At 40.6% G+C, this 26,639-nt stretch overlaps 1 protein-coding gene across 7 annotated transcripts; it reads right to left on the bottom strand.

The window, feature by feature from the left end:
• Positions 1-24,930, bottom strand: Ttpa (alpha tocopherol transfer protein). 7 transcript variants are annotated; one of them, XM_076563649.1, is made up of 7 exons: positions 24,572-24,654; positions 24,154-24,304; positions 17,296-17,449; positions 13,042-13,068; positions 8,136-8,329; positions 5,523-5,633; positions 1-2,007 (listed from the first exon to the last, which is right to left on the bottom strand). In XM_076563649.1, exons 1-7 carry the CDS (start codon positions 24,637-24,639, stop codon positions 1,834-1,836), a joined length of 879 nt encoding a protein of 292 aa, XP_076419764.1. In that variant the 5' UTR covers positions 24,640-24,654; the 3' UTR covers positions 1-1,833. The 7 variants fall into 7 exon arrangements, with proteins under 7 accessions (XP_076419764.1, XP_042126608.1, XP_076419766.1 ...); XM_042270674.2 differs by lacking the exon at positions 13,042-13,068 and having other exon boundaries at positions 24,572-24,930; XM_076563651.1 differs by lacking the exons at positions 13,042-13,068; positions 24,572-24,654 and adding an exon at positions 24,819-24,927.
• Between the last annotated feature and the right edge of the window lie 1,709 nt (positions 24,931-26,639).

Below are 26,639 nucleotides of genomic sequence, written 5' to 3' on the forward strand. Positions count from 1 at the left end.
TTTATGAGAAAGATGTTTATTTTTAACAATATTAAAACAAATTATTGTAAAGTTCTACAACACAGTAAACATGGATGGAATTCACCTTTCAGAAAAGACTTCTGGTACAAGTACAGTGAAGCCACATAGAGAATTCCAGTTATTTGCCCAGAACCTTTCAAAACTGTCTACTCACATAGTTCATCAATGTTCTTCATAGAATTGCTTCATTTTATAAAAGTTTCAAAGCCCCATTATAGAATGTGCTTACACTGATTGACATTTTAAAATTCAGTTTATTACTACTTCACTAATGTACACATTAAAAGACATTTAAAACATTAGCCTTTATATTAATATATCATTCCTCCACAGAATCATGGCAAGTGATTGAACAGCTACATGTAAATAAAGTGACATCTGAGTTTCCCTTCTATGATTTAAAGTTTGAAAAGCTGGAGGTGTTTTGTTTCTGTTTATTCCTTTAACTGATTTTCTATTATTTTTATTTACACAATTTTAATTTTATGATTTAGTAAAGATTAATGTTTTTTAAAAGAAAAATTTTAGTAAAATTAAATAGCAAAATTAACATCTAACTGCTAATCAAAATTATACACATTCTCTAACGAACATCTGCACCTCCTTTTGATCTTGTCAGAAGTATATGTACAGAGAATCATAAGTATCAGCTCATCTGATTAGACTCATTTTTTATAAAGAAAAACACCCTGTGCAATGAAAAATATCCTTGCACAAAGATACTATTATATGACTAATGTTAAACACATATTCAATAAATTCTCTACCTTCTATTCTTTCAAGTTTAAAATAAAATTAATTAGAAAACATTAAGTATAAAAATTATGTCAGAAATTTAATACTGTACTGAATATGGGATAAGATTACATCTTTCTCAATGAATGAAAGTCTTATAAAATGAGCAGCACTGTGGTACAGCCAGTACCCTCCACCTACTGACTGTCTAAACTAAACATGAATTGTGGGACTTAGAATATTCTGAGATAATACTAAAACTCAAATTATTTTTATGAATAATCTGAAAACTGCTAGCTACAACTGATGATGGTTAAATATGATGTAAACACTTCCTTTCTTTTGTGTAGTTCTGTTAGGTTTTCAAGTATAAGCAGTCTTCATAAAAGAGATGTACCTTTACTTCCATGTCTAAATCATAATCAGAAGCCACAATTATATTCTTAACTTATTTGAAAACACAAGACTGTGGAAGAGACCATCAGCTGTGCCCAGAATATTTTCTAAAGTTTTAAGTCATTTTTATCAGTCACAGTGATTTCATTGCATACAACACAGTGGCATGTAAACTTACATTCAAAGGCTTCTGTTGTGCACATGCTAAAGTGGGATTTTCCTGAGATAAACTATCCTGCTGGCATAAAGCTGTATTCAGATTGCAATCTGAATTATAATCTGACATCAACCTCAACTCAGCACTAATATTGTTTCACCATCAGCTGATATGCACAGTATTTCTTTGCAGTGAACTAGTTATCAATCTAGTATTAAACAATGTGATTTTAAAATTTTGTTTAAAATGAAATTTCCCAAACCATACAAAGATACACTGGAACAGGTACTTTAGATGTATCTATGTTTTTTCTTCACACGTAAACAGGAATCTCTTCTAACATTAATTAATTCAACAGGAACAGAGTATTGTAAAAGTTAAAACATTCACCAAATATCCATGTTCCATGTTTAAAGATCAGATAAGCATCAATTCAATTTGAAGGTTTGCTCTTGAATTTAGTAACCAAATAGGATCCCATCCTTAGATTTTTAATGAGGAAGTCATTCACAGGAAATAATTTCTCATTGGATGGCCTCAGAAATGCTACTGAGATAGTCTTCAGATTTCATTATAAAATTTGTCCACTCCTGACAAATATCCTCCAGGGAGAACTCGTCACCACCGTATTCCAGAGGAAGAATGTCTGGAAAGTGCTGAAGTAGGCTTGATTTGTAATTGTTCCCATGCAGATGAATCTGAAATAGCCACAGTGTTTTAGAAGGCGTTGGCTTTGACTTCATCATGCTAGAAGCATTTCCAGTGGAAAAACAAACCCTACAAAGCACGATATACCGAGGCTAGCAAGTACATATACATACTGCACCCTTTGTTCTGTTCTCCATTCTAGGAATGCTACTTATATTTAGATGATGCTGATGTGAATGATAATTTTATTGTTCTCTTTGATTTGCATTTGTATATTTACAAAAGAATGATAAAATTTACTGCCTGATATTAATTCATAGTAAATAGAAGCATATAGCTGTACCCATAATTAGGCTCATGAGGAGTAATTTATATAGTTATAGTCAATGGATGCAGTACCATCAAGAAATTATAACAGCTGTGAGTCCTAAATTTTCTTTTCAAATTTTAAAAAGTGACTGTAGATTGCCAGTAAAGGCAAGATAAAGCAGGCCACAGAAAGCAAAAGTAGATCTTGCTAAAGAAGAAAAGCAAAAATATCTCTCCCATAGCTAGAGGTGTAGAAGGACACGACACCTACATGCTTACAGATAATACTAGAGAAAATAGAATTGTTCAACACATGGGCTTTTTTTTCCCAATGGACAAAATTGACATCTGTTCACCAAGAAGGCTGGAGTAGATGTTGTTTGATAGCTTGATGATCTTTTGCTATTCTGTTGACCTAGCCATCACCCCAATCCCCCAGACTCCTGAGCATTGTTTCTCTGTGAATATAACACATTCTTACAAAAACAGCTCCATGGACTTTGCAAAAGATGCTTATGCTTATTTGCTGTTATGCTTATTACAAACCCTTCCTCCCTAGACCCTTATCCTTCTCAGTCAATAGGACCCACTCTTGTGGAAGAGGTCACCAGTGCTTTCCAAAAGAGATGTACTTTGCAAAAAAGTTTCAATATAGCCCTGCCTTAAGCTTCCTTGTGACAATTGTCAGGAGGAAACTTTTTCCCAAAGTTTTATTGTGTTTAACTATGTAAAAGATAAACCACTTGGGGTCAGACTCCAGTTGATCCAGCCTGGCTAACTGAAGTCATGCTGAACCGAGTTTCATTCTTGCCTCTCTGCGGATCATTTCCCAGCAGAGCTGGCAGGGACACTCACATAGAGGAAGATGTTCATCAGTGCTTTCAGCAATCATTTGATAAGAACCTATATGTGCTAGCACGTGAGGGTTGGGAATAGAGAGATGGCTCAGTGAACCTTAGTTCCCAGCACCCACACTGGGTAGTCTTAACTCCAGCTCCATGCATCTGATGCCCTCTCTGACCACCTTGGATATTTCATACACACACACACACACACACACACACACACACACACACTTTAAAAAAATAAATCTTTTTAAAGGAAAGAGAAATGAGGGATGATAAATAAGTATTCATACTTGAGAACCTCAGATCCGAACCCTTGACTTTATTAGACTATCTAAGATGCTATCAGTTAGCTGAGAAGACATCCTATCTTCTCAGGAAAGGAGAAATGTTGAACTGTATATTGTAGTTGAGAAACTGAGAAGGAAGAGTGCCTGAGTTTGGTTTCCCATTTCAGATAGTCTGCTGTGAGTTAACTTCCACCAAGCTACCTCATTTAACAGCTCAGTTTCTAAAGGTTTTGTCTTTTTGGTTCATATTCTCCCTTTTTATTAGACTCAGTTATTCTCAGTTTTGTTCTTATTTGTTCAAAATATAACCCAAAATAGATATGCTTATTTTTTAGAACTTTAAGAGTTAATCAGATGCTATCTGGTATTACTAAGTAACACTAAAAGCAAGACAAAATGGCCTGTATAAAACACTAAAATGCAAAGTAGCCAGAAGTGGCCGGCTTCACTAGAGCTGACAATTTAGGGATGATTTTTCTTAAAGACAGAAAGAAATTGGCCTGGAGAGATAAGATGGCTTGATGCTCTTCCAGAGACCAGAGTTCAGTTCCCAGCACCTATATCAGGTGGTTTCCAACCAAATGTAACTCCAGCTCCAAAAGAACTGACACTCTCTTCTGGCCTCCAGGACACCTGCACTCACAGGACATCCCTCCACACAGACATACCCAAAACTAAGAATGGAACAAATATTTTTTTTAAGACAGAAATACCCATTGACAGTCACAAATAACAATAAAAATACAAGAAAGAAGGAGAGGGACTTGTTGGGAAGAAGTAGTTCAATGGCAGTGGAGGAACCTGAGAAAAGGGTAAGGGGTGGTGGAGGAGCAAAATACATTAGATACATGCTTGAAATTGTCAAAGAATAAGGAAATCCATTTAAGGAAAATAAAGGGAAAAATACCAACTGGATTGCCTAATCTGTGAAGAATCTCTCTAGGGTCATAAGGTTCTGACCAAGTATAAGATGTTATGCTTTCTGAAGATGGAAGAATAGTTTCTGGACTTCTAAGTATCTCATTATAATTAATGCCATCACTACTGTTATTTTTAGGTTTAAATCACAAAGTTCTTCCAAAACCATTTGTAGCAGGCAAATGGTGCACACCTGTGCATTCCCCGATTGCTCAGAAAACTGAGGTGGGAGGGTCACTTGAACCTAGAAATGAGAGTCAAACTGGACAACTTAACATCACCCTGAATGAAAGCTGTAAAGATGTTCCTCCACAGGCTAGTGCAGGAAAGCAGTTGCTGTTCTGGAGGGCAAAATATTTGAAACCTTTCAAAAATTATAAACAACAAAATTTGAATTCCAAAATTCTGCATGAAATGAAGCTCAGCAGGACAGGTTTGTGAAAGTCAACTCCTTTGCTTCAGCTACAAGGCATTAAATCGTATACCCCAGGCATGATACGTTTCAGTTACATGTGTTTCATAGGTAAGATAGTATGTATTCTTATCTGTACAAACAACACATCCACATAACTTGGAAGTCAAAACAAGATTAAAAACAGAGACTTTGCTACTAACTCTGCCTTCACTCACCATCCCTGGATCATTTGGGAATCATCCATATTTCTGTTTATCCTGACAAAACACATTTTTGTGCAAACATAATGTTTTCATGGAAAAGGCAGCAAAACCATCAACACGGATCTGCATGGTATGCATCTCACCTTAAAACACACCTTGCAGTCTTGTGTGAGTTTATCATAGCTCCTCCCACCAGCCCCTCACGATGGATGCTTGATTGTCTTAATCTTTTTCTGGATCTATGCTTTTGTTGGTACACAGCTATAGTTGGGTGATGAATTTCCAGAAAATGCTGATATAGCTTGTCATAACTATTACCACACTGCCCTCTACAGGGAATGTATTTTACACTCCAGCGATACACGCATGTCCGTTTCCCCAGAGTCTCACAGCCAGTAATGCTAGGGGTTTTTTTAAAGTAAATTTTAATTTATAAGAGTAGTCGTCATGTTTGATAAGTATTAGCAATATTGGTCCAGTGGTTTATGGCCAAGGGACATGGGAATATAGTAAAAAACTGTCCTTAAATAGGAAGAGGTAAGAATGTTCTCAGGAGATATAATCACTTGAATATATTTTACTTACCCGGCCCTTAATCTTTTCAGTCAGAAATGGTTTAATCATGGAAAAGACAGCATGGAAAATGACTGGCTCATTTATCAAATGGATGCCACGAACTTTCAATGGAAAGGAATCCTTTTGAAAGTAAAGAAAAACAAAACCTTAATAACACAACATAAATACTGCAGTTACATTCCTAAAGACAAGTCTCTTCTAGGAACACACTATAAGTTTATGGTAGGGGTCTGGAAGATGACTCATTGGGTAAAGTGCTTGCTATACAAGCATTGAGACCACACACACACCACATTTACAGCAGACTCTAAAGTGTAATTCCATTTTCAAAATGGTTTATTCCATCAATATAAAAGCCTGGTTTATCTATCACTGCCAGTGGACTCAAAAAAGATCTGCAGGAAGTTTTTTTTGTAATAGCTTAGACCAAGTATGTTAGTTAATAGCCATGCATACACTTTCACCAGAAAATCCACTCCCTGGTCACACATAAAGCTTCTCCTAAGAAAACAATGGCAATTTAGGGCATTTTTAATTTAGTATTTTTACTAAAAATATTTTTAGAGGAAAAAAATCAAACATCCATGAAAATTGAAAGAATATAACAATAAGCACACACTTTTTAAATTTTGACTTTGGAAATATCTTTAGTAACAAAGTCACACACTACTTAAAAAGCTTAAAAGGTTAATAACCTGAAAGAAAAATAAATAAAATAAACTCATCAATAGTTTTTTTATCCAAAAGTTTAGTCATTACTGTTAATGAAGACTTTTTCCTCTTTTATGAAGACTATCTTCCCCTTCTTGCCATTTTGAAATGTATTATTAATTGGGTTTTTCCCACAGTCTATGTATAATTTTATTTAAACTTAATTGGCAATATGTCCTCTAAGCACCTTGCATTCTGTTCTGTCCCATTGTTGCAGTATGATTTGTGGTGAGCATTGTGAGTTTTAGCATTGTTGAGATGGTCCAACAAATGGATATGTCATCATTTAAGCGATCACTTTCCTATCTCTGGGCAAGTAAGTTGTATCTAATTTTTCTCTATTAGAAGTCATGCTGCAGGCACTGTCTGTGTTCAGGAGAAAGGTGACTTTAGAAAGCTTTTACATCAGAAGATCTGGACTAGGATCCTTAGGTCACTGCTGATTTGAAGTGGTCATTGTCTGCCATCACCTGGGATGGCCATTAAGTAGAAAAGCATTTGGAAGACTTAGGAATCTAGAGCATAGTAAATTGTTATTGCTACAATGTACAAAGCCCTTACTGTAACATGACTATTTGTTAACTGGGTCCCGGAAGTAGAATTACTAGGTTAAAGATAATGGCTTTTAAAAAAAGACTTTGAAGGCTAGAAAGATGGCTCAGTCAGTCATCTGCTTGCCATGCAAACACTAGGACTTAGGTTTGATCCCCACATTCTTGAGGTAGGGGGAGCTGAGCATGTTGGCATATGCTTATAATCCTAACACTGAGGTGGTGGAGAAGAGTCCCTGGGGTTCATTGGCCAGCCAGCCTAGCCTAATCAGTGATGGCCAATGACAGGCTGTGTCTCAAAATAGGATAAATGGTACCTAAGGAATGACACCTAAGGTTGTCCACTGGCTTCCTTATTTACATTCACCCATGCACAGGCACACACCCAAGAACACAGGTATATACACAAAGACTTGATTTCTGAAGAAAGGCATATCAATTTATAGCTAGCAAGACATGTGAGATCTTACTGCACCATTGTTATATTTTTTGTAGCAGGCTTTATCAACTGTCAGCCCCCAAACCATGACATGGAGACTTATTATTAATTATGAATGCTCAGCCTTAGCTTAGGTTTGTTTTTAGTTAGCTTTTTTAACTTAAAATAACCCATTTCTATTAATCTATGTGCTAGCCCAAGACTCATTTACCTCATCTGTGTACTGTCCATCCTGCTTTGCTGCTTCCTCCGTGTCTGGCTGCCTGGGCCCCAGCTGGCTGGCTCCCCTTTTCTCTTTGCCCACCAGTCCCACCTATCCCTCCTCTGCCTAGCTATTGATCGTTAATCTTTTTATTGGATCAACCAGGTTCCTTAGGCAGGTAAGGTGAAATAGCAGCACAGCCTTATGTAGTTAAACAAATTCATCATAAACAAAAGCAACACACCTTTACATAATTAAACAATTATTCTGCAACACAAACAAATGCAACACATCTTTACATAGTTAAAAAAATTCTATTCCATAACAACTTTTTAGTCAACTTTTGTTGTTACTGTTTTTTATGACATCTCATGTAGCCCAGGCTGGCCTTCTGATCCTCCTGCTTGTACCAGCCAAATGCTGGAATTTCAGATGTGTTCCACCATGCCTGGCTTGAGCCAACTTTTTAATTTAGGAAGAAAACGTAAATGACAAAAATAAAACAAAATCACTTTATATTATAATGTATACATTCTGTATTTACTTAGTTTGAATGTATTTATTTTTGAAGTTTGTTACATTTTTAATAAATTAATTATATCTATTGATAACATTGTTTAAATATATATCTATCATTTCTAATATGTAAGTTTCTAAAACTGTACAAACAATTAAACACTATCATATATTTAACACCTAACTGTTAGATATATACTCACCGTAAGCACAGCAGCAATCTTTTTGGCTACAGATGGGGTAATCTGGAAAGCATGCGAAATCTGCCAGCCTTCCAGGTCAAATATGGCCTTGACTCCATTCCTCTGAGTTTCTACCTCCTGTACAATGAGCTCAGATGTGATCAGACTTACACGAAATACATCATAGGCTGTAAAAACTTTCGGGTCCCAGTATGCTACAATAAATAAATAAAGACATTCCATCTTAGCATTGGGTGAAGAATCAGAAAGATTCTTTAAGGGAACAAATTAATTTAAGACCCAAAGGATGTGTAGAAATAAAATCATGAACAAGGGATTATGAGTTAAGTAATAGATTGAATCGAAGTGCAAATATTTGCCTGCTTCTCCGTGCTTCCTTAAATTTCTGGAAATGAATAGATTTTAAGAGCACCGACTAAGAATGAATGCAGATCAAATTGGATTGATAAATGAAGTCACATCATCACCTCAAGAGAGGGCCATGCCTAGGAATGGACATGTTTACTGCCCCGACAGTGCTCCAAACTCAGAAATAGAAGTGTGAGCCCGGGTTGCCATCAGCAGCAAGGATTATAGCAGCTGGGGGATCTGAACTAGACCCACAAGCTCATGTGCTACAGGTGTGGTTACTAGTGCATCAGCGTTCAGAGGTCCTGCTGTCTGGAGGGAACTAGCTAATGAGGGCTCTAAGCTCATCAGCAGACTAAGGCATCTATGGATTCACAACTTAGTGGATTGGGGGATGGCACTGAGAACTTTGGAAATAGGGCCTGGTTGGAGGAAGTAGGTCATTAGGTGTGTGCACTTGAAGAGGATCTTTTGTCTCTTCTTCTCACTTGTTGACTCCTGGACACCATAATTCTGTCAGGTTTCCTCCATCATGTTCTCCCTGTTGCAGTACTCTGCACCCACACAAGCCCACAGTAATGAAGCCAACCAACGATGGGTTTAAACCTTCAGAACCAGTCTTTCCTCCTCTCCCATTGTTTTCCTCAGGAACCCTGTCACAATGATGGACAGATGACTAACACACCAACCAAAGAGGTTTCTACGGGAAAAGCCTGTGGAGCAGATAGACAAACTGGTCATCTGCCAGATCTCAGGGACCAGCACAGAGCAGTCACGTCCCTACAAGCTTGAGCAGGAAGCTGGGCTTGGAAAAGCAACTATACACACCCAGAGAAAACAAAGAGTACCTACAGTGAGAGGAGGTACTGATATTCTTGTCCACACAACCTGTTACTCCCCACCATTCTTCAGACAGGTCATGTTAAGCAAAAATGATAGTAGTAATGGTCAGGCAAGGAGGTAGTATTTAAAAATTATCAAGATTTATTAAAACTTGTCATATGGATACACATACAATAAGACAGGAACCAAACTCCACAGACAAAGCAGTGAAAATCAAGGGAACAATTAAGAGAGAAAACTGAATTAGAAGAAGCAATCGTTTCAACAGACATAAGAGAGGACACTGGGAGCTATATGTAAGAATAGATAGGGCCAGGGGGATGGTTCGGTGGGTATAGGCTCTTTCCACCAAGCCTGACTGCCTAGCTCGGTACCAGGAACCAGCATGGTAGAAGGGAAGATTTGACCCCTGAAAACCTTCTGACCTCACCCATGATGTGACACTCATGTACCCACCTACATACCCGCACAAACACAAACACAGTAAATAAATAAACAAGCAAATAAATAAATAAATAAATGTTTTGGAGAGGGTGATTACTGGTGGTAAGACCATATTGCTGAAGAGACCACACACTTTGATCATCAAGGGACTTAGAAAAAATCAAGCAGGTACTAACCTGGAAGCCTCCTGACTGCTAGCTAACTTTCATAGTGCTGAAAGTTGCTATGTTGTAGGCTGCTGGGGAATCAAAGTCATCAACAGCCTTATCCATCTGTGAACTCGGAGAGCTATCATAATAGCAGATCTGGCAAGATATGCCCGCTGTTGCAACAGTGGTATAACCATTATGCAAGCAACACACTGCTTCCTGATTGTGTGTGAGGCCTGCCACATGCCTGCTATTGTAAATCTGGTCACAAGACTACAGACAGGAAGTCAAAGGCCCTATGGGGGAACCTACGGCTGGTATTTTGCTAAATGGTCCTGATACCAAACTGCGTTCTAAATACTCACCTTTATACTCAAGGATTAGTGCAGCTCTCTGCCCTCATTTGAAAAATTTCTTTTTGCAGTGGATGGTGGTTAACACAGAAATTTACAAACTGTCAAAGTTGAAAGAAAAAGTGACTGTAGAGACCTCAGCCATAAATGGGACATCTGTCACACACACACACACACACACACACACACACACACACACACACCACACCATACACACCACACATACCACACTCCCCCCACATACACACCACCAACACCACACACACACACACCACACACACACACACACCACACTCCCCCCCCACACCACACACACACACACACACACCACACACCACACACCATACACACCACACACACCACACTCCCCCCACACACACACCACCAACACCAACACCACCACACACACACCACACACACCACACACACCACACTCCCCCCCACACCACCACCACCACCATCACACACACACACACACACACCACACCATACACACCACACACACCACACTCCCCCCACATACACACCACCAACACCACCCACACACATACCACACACACCACACACACCACACTCCCCCCCCACACACACACCACACACACACCACATACCATACACACCACACCACACACACACACACACACACACACACACACCACACACACCACACACCATACATACCACACACACCACACTCCCCCCATATACACACCACCAACACCACCAACCCCACCAACGCCACACACACACACACCACACACACCACACACACCACACTCCCCCCCACACCACACACACACACACACATACACACACACACACCACACACACCACACACCATACACACCACACACACCACACTCCCCACACACACACACCACCAACACCAACACCACCACACACACACACACACCACACTCCCCCCCCACACCACCACCACCACCATCACACACACACACACCACATACACATACCACACCACACACCATACACACCACACACACCACCACCACCACACACACCACACACACCACACACTCCACACACCACACACACACACACACACACACACACACCACCACACACACCACACACACCACACACTCCACACACCACACACACACACACCACACACACACACACACACACACACCACCACCACCACCACCACCACACACCACACACACACACACACACACCACACACACACAATCACACACACACACACACACACATACACACACACACACACACCACACACACACACACACACACACACCCCACACATCAGGGAACATGGCAGAAGACCTAGTGGAAAGATTGTAGGAACTAGAGGTTGGAGAGGACTGCTGGGAAACACTGTCTTCCGGATGTGGCAATGGAGGTGAAAGAAGCCCTGACCCCAGAGCAGCAGGGTCGCCTGCACAAGAGCAAGCCAGTGAACATTCCAGCATGGATGGGGGAAGGCTCTGAGTCCAGTCCTGGCTGAGAAGATATTGTCAGTGGATCCTGCTGTCTTCAGGGACATGGCCCCTGTTCAGTTGTTTACATACTCACTGTATACTCATTGATTGGACTTAATGGGTTATTTGAAAAGGACAGGAATTTGGAAAGGGGATGTGGGGGGGCGGTGTCTGAGAGGAATTGGACAGGGTAGATATGATCAAAATATATTATATACATGTATGAAATTCTAAAAGAATAAATAAAATACTTTATTTTTAAAAGAATAATTATTTTTAAAAAGACTCAGTTGAAATCTTAGAAATAAAAATTAACTCAACTCAAAAACAGCAGTTGAGATGGAAGCAGATGTAGAGATCCACAGCCAAGCACTGGACAAGCTCCCAGAGTCCAGTTGAAGAGAGGGAGGAGGGAATAGAGGAGCCAGGGGAGTCAAGATCACAATGGGGGAACCCACAGAGACAGCTGACGTGAACTCATGGGAGCTCAAGGACTCTGGACCAACAGTTAGAGAGCCTGCATAGTCCTAGGTCTTCAGCATGTGAGTGACAGATGTGTAGCATGGTCTGTTTGTGGGGCTTCTAGCAATGAGATCAGGACCTGTCCCTGGTGCTTGAGCTGTTACCCATGCTGGGATGCTTTGCCTAGCCTTGATGCAGGGAAGAAGCTTGGTCCTGCCTCAACTTGATGTGCCATGCTTTGTTGTCCATGGGAGGCCTGCCCCTTTCTGAAGGGAGGAGGAGTGGATGGAGGAAGGGTGGACAGGAGGTGGGGGAAGGGAAGAGAACGAGAAGGGGGGGGGGAGAGACTCTGATTGGTATGTAAAAGAAATGAAAAGATTTAATTTAAAAAATCAGTTGATGGGTTAAGTGGCAAAAGAGAGCCAGCCAGTGACTGAAAAATGATTTAAAAAGTCAAGTTGAGCCGGGCGTTGGTGGCGCACGCCTTTAATCCCAGCACTCAGGAGGCAGAGCCAGGCGGATCTCTGTGAGTTCAAGGCCAGCCTGGGCTACCAAGTGAGCTCCAGGAAAGGCGCAGAGCTACACAGAGAAACCCTGTCTCGAAAAAACCAAAAAAGAAAAAAAAAAAAAAGAAAAGAAAAAAAAAGTCAAGTTGAGCAATTTTCCCCAAACTCACATAAAAGACAAGATTTTGTATTAACAAAAAATTAAGACCAATGCAGCTGAATCTGCAAATTTCAAAACCCAAATAATAAGATATCTGTAAGCCAGAAACAAAAAGCAGGAAACAAGAAAGGAACAGTTATGGTAGAAAAAGTTTTCCGTAGTTGAAAACAATACATACGGCTTCGGACTGGAGGCCACTGAGTACCTAAAGGGTATGTGAAAAAGAAAAATGTCTCAGGTCAGGTGTGGTGGTGCACACCGGTAATCCCAGCACTTCAAGGTAGAAGCCAGAGAATCCGGAGTTCAAGGTCATCTTCAGCTACACACTGAGTTCAAAGTCAGCCTCGGCTCTGTGAGAGCCTGTCAAAAGGAGGGAAGACGGGAGGAAGGGAGGGAAGAAAAAGAATAAAAAGAAAACGATTACTAACTAAGAAACTGGAAAAGCTCAGAAAATCAAAGATCCTTGTAGGCTTCCAGGTTAATTTGGATATGCTATTTATTGAGGTAGTGTTTGGGGAAGGAAAGATCATATATACACATCCCATAATGGTGACCAAAAGACTACCAACTGGATGCGGGTAGAACAGGGAACTAATTGTATTGATCTGAATCCCCAAAGAATAAAACATGGTAAAGACACAGTTCTGGTAGTTATCTGTGCTTATATGACACCTATAGTAGGGACTGTCTAGCACAGACAGTTTTCCTTGTTATAGGAGAGAGAGAGACAAAGATACATATGAGAAACTGATGGACTGGAGACATGGCTCAACAGTCAGGACTGTCCTGTTCTTGCAAAGGACCTGAGTTTCATTCCAAGCACCCATGTGGTTCACAAGCAGCTCACAACTTCCTGTAACTCAGCTCTAAGGGATCCTTTACTGTCTCTGGCCTCTGTGGACATCTTCATTCATACGCACATACTCCTTTACAGAGATACACAAATGCACATTTTTTTTAATATTTAAAAATATGATGAGTAAGAAATGAAGACTGAGGCCAGTATCCTGAGGAATTTCAGAACTTTAAGGCTGATGAAAACAGGTGGTTCCTGTGGTAGAAATGAAGAATATCAGTCTGGTTGAAGGAAAAACTGGAGTGCATGGCAATAGAGACACAGAATAGTGTAGTTCACAAGAGAGAAGGAAAATAGGACTTGGCTTGTTTATCAGATTTACTGGAAAGAGGATTGCTCGCCACGGTTGCCTACAGTTATTCCAATAGATGCAGAAGTGAAACCAGACCAGGGGCAGATGAGAATCTTGAGAAGTATGGTTGGTGAACTACAGGAACCAGGAGTCTGGCTGAGAACAGCAAAGGTGAGTGCAGAAGGAGGCTGGAGTGGGACTAAGGAGCAGTTTTTGTTTTCAGAGGCTGAAGCTTAACAGTTCTAAATGCTAGCTGGTATTATAAAGCCATGAGGAAAAAGATAAAGATCCAGAAAGGGAAAAAGTGGTCATGGGATTTCTCTTGGATTTACAGCAACTCAAATTCTTGGTAAGAATATGGGAATTATTCATTCAGCTCAAAAATATGACACTTCTTCAGCTGAATACGACAATGATGAAATACAAGCTGAACAAAGGAAATTTGCAGATTATAAAAGCTTCTGAGCCGACTAACCTGCCAGACCTGTTTCTCCCTGTATTCACTTTCTGTGAGTAGAAAATAAAAGTTCATTTTCTCATTCCAGTAGCTTCAGTTCAAACTTGCAATAGTTATGTGCAGGCTAGCAGCTACTGTATAACAGGATCATTACAGAAGGTTCTATTGCACAGTACTAGCTAAGTAAACTAAATAAAGAAAATAAATGAGAAATTAGAATTTTAATTTCTTCCCTAGATCCACCTACCATTTATTATTCATTGTGTGCCAGCTAATGTTCTTGACATATGTGTGCATGTGCTATGTAAAACAAGACACAATTCTCATAGCAACTCTGTGTTAATAGGTTTTTACTGTGTGCATTTTACAGATTTCAATAACGTCAACATGCCCCATAGCTTCAACTCATAATAACTCAGCTATGGTTAAATATTCATTGCCAAAATTTGCCTTTGCTGCTGTAGTATAGTAGTTGCTCTCAAAGGCCTCAAATTGTGTCCTTTGTCATGGGGCTGATAAAGGTCCAAATAGACCGAAGGGCTCTGCCTTCTCTCTCTGCTTTTACTGTACAGACATGGTACAGAGGGGAGGTGGCAGCAGTGGGCTTTGTGGGAAAGTCAGCTACTCCATTAATTCAAGTAAATTGAGAAAGTCCATAAAATCTTATTTTATTCATAAAATACTTCTAAGTTTCTTCCTTTTGTTCTAGAGTAACATAGCACACAGGAGGCTTGCAACATACCTTTCTTTTCTGACCTTCCTTAATCCTATGCATCTTTGAGTTTAAATATCTTTGTGGTAAGCAACACATCTTTTTTAGTGTGTGTGTGTGTGTGTGTGTGTGTGTGTGTGTATGTGTGTGTGTGTGTGTAACACGCACATGTGGCTGTACATGAAGGTAAATGTTGGGTGTCTTTATCATTCTCTGCCTTATTTTTTGAGCCTCGATCTCACTGATTCAACTAGACATATGGTGCAGCAAGCCCCAGGCATCTACCTGTCTCCATCTCTAGGGTTACAGACAAGCACTGCAACAGACACTGGCTTTTTACATGGGTCCGGGGGATCTGAATTCAGGTCCTTATACTTACGTAGCAAGTTTTTTTTTACCATCTGATCTGACGTCCCAGTTCCTAAATATCACACTTTTAAGTTCCTATACTCCCAGAGGCCCAGGCTATACAAAAGACCTGTTAGTGTGCTATTAAGGCATTTGTGATTTAAAAAAAAAAAAAAAAAAAAAAAAAAAAAGCACATTGGCTTTGTCACTATAAAAAGGTTGTTTTCACCTAATTTTGTGTCAGTTAGAAAAACAAAACGAACAACAAATGCCCAGCCAGGCACTCCAAAGCCCAGACACTTAAAAGGGGCATGGGGAGGATAAAATAAAACATCTGGATGTTTCAGTTTTATGCTCCTGGAACACAGTTGTCACAGAAAATATAAGCACCACTTAAAAGTGAATCTCAGATAAATTGGGTACAAGATTTAGCGTAAGTATGTCTTAGGCATACCAAAATCTAATTTGTGGTTTATCTGAAATTTAAATTCTACTGGTAACCCTAAGTTTTTATAGTATAATCATTTTTTGATAATTCAAACATATATGCTGGCCAGCCCATCCCTAAGAAGCTTCCTTTGACATGTATGGAGCCACAAAAGAACAGAAAAGCCACTACTGTGTGCTCTGTGGGTGATATAAAACCTGGAGCAAGAAATACAGACTCCAGTCATACTTATTCATGTAATACTTTCAAGAGTTAAAAAACAGCATCTTGCCATCGACAAAGCAACAAGCAATTGAGATAAATGCAGAGGTCTTACATAGAGGTAAGTAGTGAACACTGATACGTGTGCATTTAAAATCTTTAAATAAGAAACTAGCTGGGCATGGTAGTCTGCCTGTGATCTCACTAAGTAGTAGGAGGCTGAGGGAGGATGATTGCTTGGGCCCAGAAGTTCGAAGCCACCTGACCTCAAAGTTCAAAGTCAGCATGGTCAGTATTTTGAGACTCCATTGAAAGAGACAGACAAACAAAGACAGACATAGACAGATATTTGTAAATATAATTCAAAGACATTCTGTTCCTGAAATGTTGGTTAACTGTGTTCTTTCAAATGGACTATGAGACAGTGTGGGAAAAGTGAGATTCTCTTCTCTCACCTGGAAGTTTTAACCACACAGAACTAAAGATGTAACAGAGATTATAGGTCTCCAGTTATGGATCTGAAAATTTATTTGGTCTCCTCCAAAGTCATATGCTAGAATTCTACCTCCAAGTTCATGGTACTACTCTGCATGTATCCCTCCCCCCCACACACACACACAAAGAGCCTGCCATGGTCAGAGGATAATTTTAGGGCATCAGGTCTTTCCTTTCATTATGGGTTCCAAAGTTCGAACTCAGGCCATCAGACTTTTGTAGCAAGTACTTTTATCTGCTGAGCCATCTTAATAAGTTAGTTCACGGTATTAGGAAGTAGATTGGAGAATAAGGGTAGAGTCCTCATGAATGGGATTAGTGCCATTTTAAGAAGTCCCAAGGACCACTGTACTTCTTATACTATGTGAGGGCAGGGCGAGATCTCTGTGTAGCAGAAAACAGTCCCTCATCAGAACAAAATCACTGGTGCTTTCATATTGTATTTCACAGCCACAAGCACTAAGAACAAAATTTCAATTTTTCTAGGCCACCAGTCTATGGGACTATACTATAGTAGCCTAATGAAATAAGACATTGACCAAAAGAAACACCAGAACACCTAGTCATGAAAGGAAGAGGTAAAATCAAAATAGGAAGGAGAAGCAGAGCTGCAGATGACTCACCAATTCTGTAAATAAGAATCCTGCTGCCCGTGGGATCCCTGGACCTCAACACTCCATGGTAGCCAGCCTTCAAAAGTCCAATGATACTTCTAGGGTGTAGATCTGCACTTAATTCTGGACATTCTGCTCGCCATTTATAATAGTTTTTCAGTAACTGGGGAAAAAAACAAAAAATTAAATATGTCCATAAATGATGCACATGGTAAATATTTTTAAAACAGTTGAAAGACATGATGTTGTGTGTGAACCTTGTCATCTATCATATCAGAATCTGGAAGAGTTTTTTAGTTAGAAAAGACAAATTTCCTTTCATTAAGGATTTGAGATCACAAGAGTTGGCCTTGAACTCAAGACTCAGTCATTTTTAGTTGCCATCCATAATAATCTCCTGAAATAGTCACCAATGAGTCTAGACCTTCCGATGTATACCTTCCAGAAAGAGGTGGAATTGGCTTTGGAGCTGAGCTGGACTTATATCCTGATTTGACAAATGGTGTAGTAGTGGAAATGACACTATGTTAGACCTGAAAATCCTGGTGCCTTCTGAGTTTACTTTTAGGGATAGAGGCATATATATGATTACTGGATGGCAACAGTCCACATGGAGAGAAGCCTGGGAGATGGAGAAGCCATCCTAAATAGTATACCTTCAGTCAGGTTCCCACTGGATACCATGAGGAGCCAAAATGCATCACCACACTGAGCCTTGGTCAAGCACAGAACACAGGCAACTGTGGAGTCATGCTGTATATCAAAAACCTTAAGGGAGATTTCCTACTTAGCAATAGATAACTGAAACACTACCCTTAGTACTTTTAGAACAAGGAATGAAAGCCAATCAAATGAATTAGAATTAAAGAAACTACATAACTAAAAATTAGATCTTGGAAAAATATAGTTTAAAGGAAACACATTGTCCCCCAGCCCCATAGAAGCACCACCATAATTGGCTTGTCAACAAAAAGTTTTATCATTTAATTTTCTTTGTGATTTTTTGCATTGTAGTATTTCCTAAATTGACATTGTACTTGTTTAATGCTTAAAGGGTGCTATTAGCCACTTTGAACCTCAGTTAGGTGAAAGACATTTTGTGGAAACACTAGAAAGATACCTATGGGAACCTTGTCCTTTGCTGAGTTAGAGTCTTAATCTGGGGAAACTTCATCAAAGGAATTTCATATTTGAAATCCATTATCATGAGCATAATAACTGTAGTCACAAAGCAGTAATAATCCAGAGGAGACCCTACAAATTGCTTAAACATAGGGAGAAGTCTGAGCTGAGAAAGAAGTCCCTGGCTGGGACTGAGCTGGAGAAGAGCCAGTTGGACCATGAGAAAAGCGTCACCATGGAGTCCTCTAGGACAGAGCCTCTGTGGTCCTCCTTTCTCTCTCTTTCCTCCCTCTCCCTATTCTCATGTTGTCATCTTCTCTTTCTGTCTGTCTGTCTCTCTGCATCTAATAAAGTCCCTTTCGCTTAAAAGAGACAGACTTACTAAAAGTCAAATGCAGCAAAGTAAGAAAGAGGAAAGTCAGACAATTTGCCCGGAAAAATAATCGGTGACCTAAATAGCCATTTACAAAGGCAACAAGAACAAGAGGCACATTGTAGCTCTGATATATTCATTCTTTCCAATACTATGTATCTCCCTTCCTCCTCCTGTCCTAGGTGGCATCAGAATTGGTGTCAAAAGCATTTTATGATGCTCACTTGCTTTTTGACAGTTTCCTCAGACAAAAGTAAGCCTTTAAATCCTTATTCAGTGTAGAAGTCAAAAGCAACATCTTGGTGACTATATAGAACAATGGTTTTATTGTCCTGGGAATATCAAAGTGTATCTCACTATAGAGGATCATTGAGCTTATGAAGGCAGCACATTCAGCACATATCTGTAGAGTGTGGGCTCTCGGGAGATGAAAACATGTTCAATGAAAGAATGGGTCAATCATGAACGCATCAGCTGTGCCTACACTTGAAAAGAATCATTTCCATAAGTATGAACAATTACTATCATGCGTCTTGACACTTGAACCTCCTAACGGCTCAAAATCCAAATCTTTGGTCATTAATTCCACACTGATAAACAAATTCACAAGTACAGTTTGCATAAATGTTAATAATAAAAATAAATTGCCACTAAGCAATTCTCAAAACAAACAGAAGTCCAGAGCAACAGCAACAAAAAAACAGCTACAAATGAATATTTGTATTTTTTACTACTGTTACTGAAAGCTATCTATTTCAAATTGGAAGTGTTTATTTAAAATGTTCTATTAGGGTAGGTTCCTTCTTACATTTTTCCACCTGTTTTCAAACAATGAGACACACACACACACACACACACACACACACACACACAAATAAACATATTTGTGCCACTATTATGAAGTACAATACCATCTTCTCAGTTTTTGCCTTCAAGGTAACTACCATTATCCCATTATATAGGTAATGAAGTCTTGAGAAATTGTGTTTATCCACTAAGCAGAATGAAGATTGAAATTTATATATGGTATGATAAATTTCACAAAAAGAAGCTACAGTTTGATGGAAATTGTCAGGAAGAAGAAGAATTTTAAAAGCTTCAAAGTCTTGGTATAAATCATAAAGATGATTAAAGTACTATGCACACTGTACATGTTTTGGGTCATTTTGTTGCTAATAGTATAATAACATAGATGGCACAAGTTATAAAGAGATGAAGTTTATCCTGGCTCATAGTTCTGGCCCAAGGTCTAGTGGACCACTGATGCAGTTAGCCTTCTTGCTGGTAGAGTCCTCAGAAAACACCAGGCATTATATGGCAAGACTCAGGGAGTGTATATATAGCATGGTCTTTCACTAAAAACTATCAGTATTCTATCATGAATGCTCCACACTGACCCTTTCCAGGAAAGCCCACTCTAAACACTGTAGTTGGATTATATTTCTGCCCTCTTAATACTTCACCATAGGAATTAAACCTCTATATGAGTTTTGAGGGAACCAACCATATCCAAACCATCACAGCTTAAGACAGAAATGGAAGGAACTAGACAGTTTACTTGTCAAACAGATGGAGGCTATTTTCATGCTAACTGTTCTGACCTGAAGGAGCCAGTCCTGTCTTCCAGCAGCACAGGCTTTCCTGAGCTTCAACCAAGTTCAAAGCCATGTGCCACAGCTTAACAGCTATGGGATACTGATGAGTTACTCTACTGTGCCACAGTTTAACAGTTATGTGAGTACTGGTGTGTTATTCTAGTGTGCCACAGCTTAACAGTTAAGGGAGTACTGGTGTGTTACTCTAGTCTGCCACAGCTTAACAGCTATGGGATACTGATGAGTTACTCTACTGTGCCACAGTTTAACAGTTATGTGAGTACTGGTGTGTTATTCTAGTGTGCCACAGCTTAACAGTTAAGTGAGTACTGGTGTGTTACTCTAGTCTGCCACAGCTTAACAGCTATGTGAGTACCTGAGGAGCTACTCTACTGTGCCACAGTTTAACAGTGAGTACTGAGGAGTCACTCTATATCTCAATCTCTTGTAAAATGAAAAAATAGACAAGATAAACAGTTCAGCAAAATGCTTGTCATTCTATAAACATGTTGGCTATTAAGACTAGAAAGTACAATTTATCATAACTTCAAAAACCAGAAATGAGAAATTCCATTATAACTGAGGGAATTTTAGAAGTTTCTTCCTACAAAACGTTAGGGCATCATGAGTAAAAGAGTTTGCACTAACTACCACTGCAGAAGAAAATAAAAACAAAGTTGCATACATTTGCCCTTTCCTCTTTCTTTCCAGTGTAACACACAAGACAGAGGTCACAAACAGAAACTTGGGTTCTGTCCAGTGGACTCAGACACAGTGCTACTAGACAATTCATCAAGGGTCTAGGCAATGAAAACCATTCAACAAAAGAGGGAATACAGGAAATGTGCACATTCTCAGAGAGGCTGCAAACTGATTCTATATCTTTACCTGCTTACTCGTGACTGTTGAAGAAATAGCAAAGACCAGCAATCCATAGAATTTGTTATTAGGTATCTCTCTGTATTTTAAGGACTCATTTAAACTACAGAAACTGTCTTTTCATATTCAGTAGCTGCAAAGTATACACTAATGTATTCCTTGATCATGGTGTTCAGAAACTTCACACCTGGCAAGCACAGGGAAAGAAGTGAAGCTGCATGGTTATTTAATTCCTAACATCAAAATAATCTCCCCAAATTGAAATCAGCATTAAAAAAGACAAGCTATTCATAATCCATTTCTAAAGACATTGTTGGATAGAAGCATTTATAAAAAGGCTGGGGATGTAGCTCAGTCATAGACTACTGACCTACCATGTACATGGCCCTGGGTTCAATCCCCTCTTCAAAATAGAAAAAAAAGAGAAATAAAGAAAAATAATTTTACAGTATCCAAACAGAGGCTGGGGCATGATTCACTAGTATAGTGAGTGTTTATCCTGCACAAAACTTGAATTCAATTCCACAAGAGGAAAATGCTGGTCCTCTGAAAGGCAAATCACCACAGCAGTGGCAGCATTTGTTAAGATCATGAGGCTCAATAATAATAATAATAATAATAATAATAATAATAATAATAAATACAAACAAAGAAGATTGAAAGGATGAAGGAAGCTCACTTCCCCAGCTCCATGGCTGCTGCATATATGGCAAGACTCAGTTTTTTTTTTCTTAAGAAATTTTTTATTCATTTTACACACCAATCACAGATCCCCCTCCTCCCTCCTTCCACCCCTCTAGCAAGACTTAGTCTTGATGATGACAAGTTAACTGGCTAGTCTCCTTCTGATACACTGCCGACATCACCAGAAAAGAAAGCACCAATGAAACCCAGGAGCAAACAAAAACTCGTCAATCCGTTGAATCATGCCTAAACATTTCAGTTCTTTCAGAAAGGACATGGTTAAATATCAGATAGGCTGTAAGCTAGGACAAAGACCTCATTTCTTTGATGTAGATAGGTGTTTTTGAAGCAAAAAAATAAAATAAATGGGAAACAAAGAAGATAACAGAAAAAATTAGTTTTAGATATCTAAAATATGGTTAACCTCACTTATACCAAAATTAGTGCATATTATAAGGAAAATGAAAAACTGTTTCTCATCTAGCAGGCATAAATCATATTTGGTAAAGCAGCACACGTAATGGGGAGAAAAAGACACCGTTATACAGTGCTCACTTCACCAGCGTAGCAAACCAAGTGAAAACTCCCTGCAATGCTATCGCAGTTCTCAACACTGAAAATAGGAGCACCACACTGCAGCAACTGATGAATTTGTTCAATAGAGACCGATAAGGGTATGTTCCTCTGTGTGGATACAGATGAAGTATAAAGACAAACTAGAATGCAAAGTCAGTGATAGAAGAAAACACCCACCTGACGATGGCATTTTCTGTACTGCTAAACAGAATGCGGATATAGAGAAAGAGGAACCTCACATGAAGGGATAAGTGGTGGGCATGGCAGCACTGGAGTCCCCATGCCTGGATGAAGGCATGAGCAGTGAGCATTGGAGCTAGCACCAGCCAGTAACAGTCTCCACAGCCACAAACAGGGAACTGATTAGATACCTTTAATGTAGTATCTCCATCTTAAGGGATAATACAGTCCAAAAAAAGTGTAAGATGTGTATGCACGTGCTCACATGACATGATTCTGTACAACAAGAGGCTGAGAAAAGTCAAAAACAGACAACAAAAAACCACAGGCACCTGTTTGAGTGAACACTGATCATAGGTGCGAAGTAATAGACACTCAACTACTAACTAATGTTTGTGGTGGGATTTTTTTTTTTCCTTTTTGGAAATTCCTTTGTACTTTTTATTATTTTTTTTAATTGCTTGTATTGCTTTTGCCATACTCAGCGCTCATCCAATAAAAGTAGTTTCATAAAATTCAGAGATGTTGGAATTCCACACCCTAGTATCCCTTGGAGAAAGGTCTCAGTCATGGTCAGGTCCTCCTGCTGACCGCTGACCGCTTACTCGGTGCCAAGCACAGGGCTGAGCACATCTTGTTCTAGCAGTTACAGGTTAATGTGCAATTCTCGAAACTACTGTCATGTCCTCACAGTTACTGAACAGATAAGGGCTCTGACCCCAAGGTACAAATTCAAGGTCGCATCTCTTTGGCCCCAAGACCCCTTCTCGGTGTCCTGTGAATACCTGAAACACAGAAAGAATCGCTCGTCCCGCCCTGGATTCCAAACACTCCAAACTACCTGACAGTAGTGGCATTTAGCTCTATTAACATAGACATTTTCAAGATGCATTCAGATGTCCATTTCGTCCTTCTCTGACCGCGCTTGGAGTTACCTACTTAGGTGTGTAGGGGCTGAACTCCCACATCTCCACTTCCTCTAATCCCTGGGACCAAACTAGTTCAAGCGAAGGTCCAGACCAACGAGACCACAGCCACCGCGGGGAAGGGGAGCGGGGAGGGGGGACACCCCCGGGGGTCTGGGCGCACCTGCAGCCACATCGCCATGCTCAGCGCGCGTGGATCCTGCCCGGTGCACACTTACCCGCCAGGCCAGGTCCAGATCGAAATCCCGGGCGCGCAGGAAGCGCAGCAAGAAGGCGTCTGTGAACGGGTGTGGGGTCTGTGGGACGCCCGCCTCCTCCGCTCGGCGCCTCAACTCCGCCAGGCCCGGCTGTACCAGCGGCGAGTGGTCGGGCAGCGCGTTGAGCTGTGGCCCGGCCACTGGCCCCGAACGCATCTCTGCCATGCCCGCCGCGCCACCGCCGCTGCCAGGGCGGCGGGGAAAAGCATGGGCCCAGCGCCACCCTCCGCCCCCACCCCCACCCCCACCCCCGCCGTGGCCGCCGCCCCACTCACACTCATCCGGGCAGCCTCGGACTCCCCGCGCCCCTCCGGTGCAAGGGCCACGGCAACCCTCTTAAGGGAACCTACGTGGTGCCCGCGGGTGCTGATCACGTCCTTAGGGCTTTCTAGCGGCAGCTGGAGCCAGTCCCAGTTAAGGAAAGTCCTAGTGTTGAAAGTCAAGAATGCGAAGTCAAAAAGTTACTTGGAGTGTTTATGAGTCCGCTGCCAGAGGACCTTTCCCACTCCGTCCCCTTCGTCCCTCCCCGCCCATGCTCCTTTTTCATGAAGCTATAAAGAACCTTTAAACAGCTATTTAATAGCTGGTGGCAGAAACTCTAGGCGTCCCGCCCCCCAACTACTCCTTCCTTAAGGGCTGAGCTCATGCCATCTCAGGTATTCTAGTTTCTGAACTGCAATTCTAAGAAGCCACCTTGGCAGTCTGGCTGCTCCTCCCGCTCCTTGCTTCTGTTCAGAAAAATGCTTCCCAGATCTTGGCATCTAGCTCTGTTAGAGTCATATACAGATAAAAGAGGAGGTGATGGACGCGGGTACTTTTTAAACATAATAAATGTATGTGCTTAGACTTCACCACGAAACCCTTAAGTGATGGGATCAGAAGGATCGCTGGTGAAGAAGATAAAGATATGACCCAGATATCCAAAGATGCATGAAAGTACTTTTTCTTTCATTTCCATCCGTTGACATTATCCTAGAATTGAACTGCCACCTAGACAGAAGAGAATCCATAAAACTAATTCCCCTTGAACGTGCAGCACATGCTCACAGAATGAAACCAGACCCTTGCCTTTTAGGAACTCAGAAGGTGGCAAGAATGTCTGATGTTTCAGTCATTGTGGAGTGGTTCTTACGTGGAACCCTCTGAACAAAACAAAACTCTTGCCTTGGAATGGCTTTCATTTTTGCGTGGGTTGGGGGTAAAAACAACAGAGAAAAGTCGTTAAACATGGTGTAAGAGAACATGATACAACAGGAAACAGGCCAAGCTGGCAGAGATTCTGCATGATATGGTGTGAACTGAGTCTGGAAGAGAGCCGGCCTAGGGATGTTTGGGGTTAAGGGGCTGCAAACTTTGACTTCTATGTTGAGGGAGGAAATGGAACAGTGTTAAATAATCAGAATCCAGTCGGGAATCTGTTAAGTCTCAAACCTGGGACTAACCTCTGAGGTGCCTATTTAACATACCAAAGCAGACCTGGCCACCAGGTTCTCCCAGCATCCCTCAGTCCCTACCTGAACTCCCCAGCCCAGGAGCTAGGCTCCCCTTCTCCAAAGGCTCTTCCCTATATAATTCAGACATTTTGGATACCTGCCCTTTTTTTCTTTCCTTCTTCTTCACCTTTCACCCTTTTGACCACTGCTCCTGCTTCTCCTCTTCCCCTCCCCCATGGCTCAGGTTCATGTCCACTAGATGCCTCTGCTCCTAGTTATGCTCTCCCCTTTATCTTATCTACAATAAGCTTTCTCCTCCACCATACTAGGAGCAGCCCTATTCTTTTTTTTTTTTTTTTTTTTTTTTCATTCAGAAACCAATTTGACTGGGGACTGGAGAGTCTAAGATGATTCTTGTGCAGAGATGGAAAAGCTCTGGGAATAAAAACTGACACATCAACATGAAAACTGTGAAAAGAGTAGGCGACAGACCTCCTGGCTACTGGAGCCCTGAGAAAGCCCTTTTCCAGACCTTTGTGGCTGTGTGGAAAGTACTCCCCAGCAAAGGAGGAAAAGGCCTACCAGGCAGGAAGAAAGGTATCAGATGGGAATAAACTGCAAGTCTTTCTTGGAGCTCTGAGATATTAAACTGCAAGAGGAACCTGCCCTCTCCAGCAATGCCAGATGTTTGAAAATACGTGAACAAGGGTGCTGGTTACTTTCCTGCTCAACATGACACAAACTAGTGTGACCTGGGCAGTTGAGAAATTGCCTCCATCAGGTACCTGGGTAATATCTATAGAACATTTTCCTGTTTAATGACTTATGTGGGAGGGCCTAGCCCATTATGGATGGTGCCACCCAGGGCAGGGGGCGGGGCTAGATTTTAAAACAAAGCAGGCTGAACAAGCCACAGAGTGCATGCCAATGAGCAACTGCCTCGATGCTCTGTTTCCGTTCCTGCCTCCAGGTTCCTGCCTTGAGTTTCTGCCCTGACTTCTCCCAGTGATGGACTTGTGCCTGGAAGTGTAAGATGAAAGAAACTCTTCTTAGCTCATTTCCTTTTGGCCATTATTCTATCACAGTGACAGAAAAGCGAATTAGAACAAGACAGACACAGCATTTTTTCTTCTCTTTCAAAAAGTTGTTTTTTCTTTCAAAACTACTTTCTGAATGGTTCCTAGTATTAGCACCTGCATCTTGGAACTTGGGTAGAAAGTTCAGTAAGAGTTCAAGCACATTGACTATCACATCCTTTTTTTGGAAAGTTCAGTATATGTGTTTGTTATTTCCACATCTGCAAAACTCAGAAGTACAAAATTATTTCT

This window comes from Peromyscus maniculatus, chromosome 2 (assembly GCF_049852395.1).
Source record: "Peromyscus maniculatus bairdii isolate BWxNUB_F1_BW_parent chromosome 2, HU_Pman_BW_mat_3.1, whole genome shotgun sequence".
NCBI classification, from domain to species: domain Eukaryota; kingdom Metazoa; phylum Chordata; class Mammalia; order Rodentia; family Cricetidae; genus Peromyscus; species Peromyscus maniculatus.

Excerpts from the sequence above, each read along its gene's own strand:
- Ttpa (XM_076563649.1), bottom strand. The coding sequence starts at position 24,639 with ATGCCAAGATCTGGGAAGCATTTTTCTGAACAGAAGCAAGGAGCGGGA. Across the intron at positions 24,305-24,571 it reads GGAGCAGCCAGACTGCCAAG|GACTTTCCTTAACTGGGACT; the intron begins GTGGCTTCTTAG and ends TTTCAACACTAG. Across the intron at positions 13,069-17,295 it reads GATTCTTATTTACAGAATTG|GTACTCAGTGGCCTCCAGTC; the intron begins GTGAGTCATCTG and ends CATACCCTTTAG.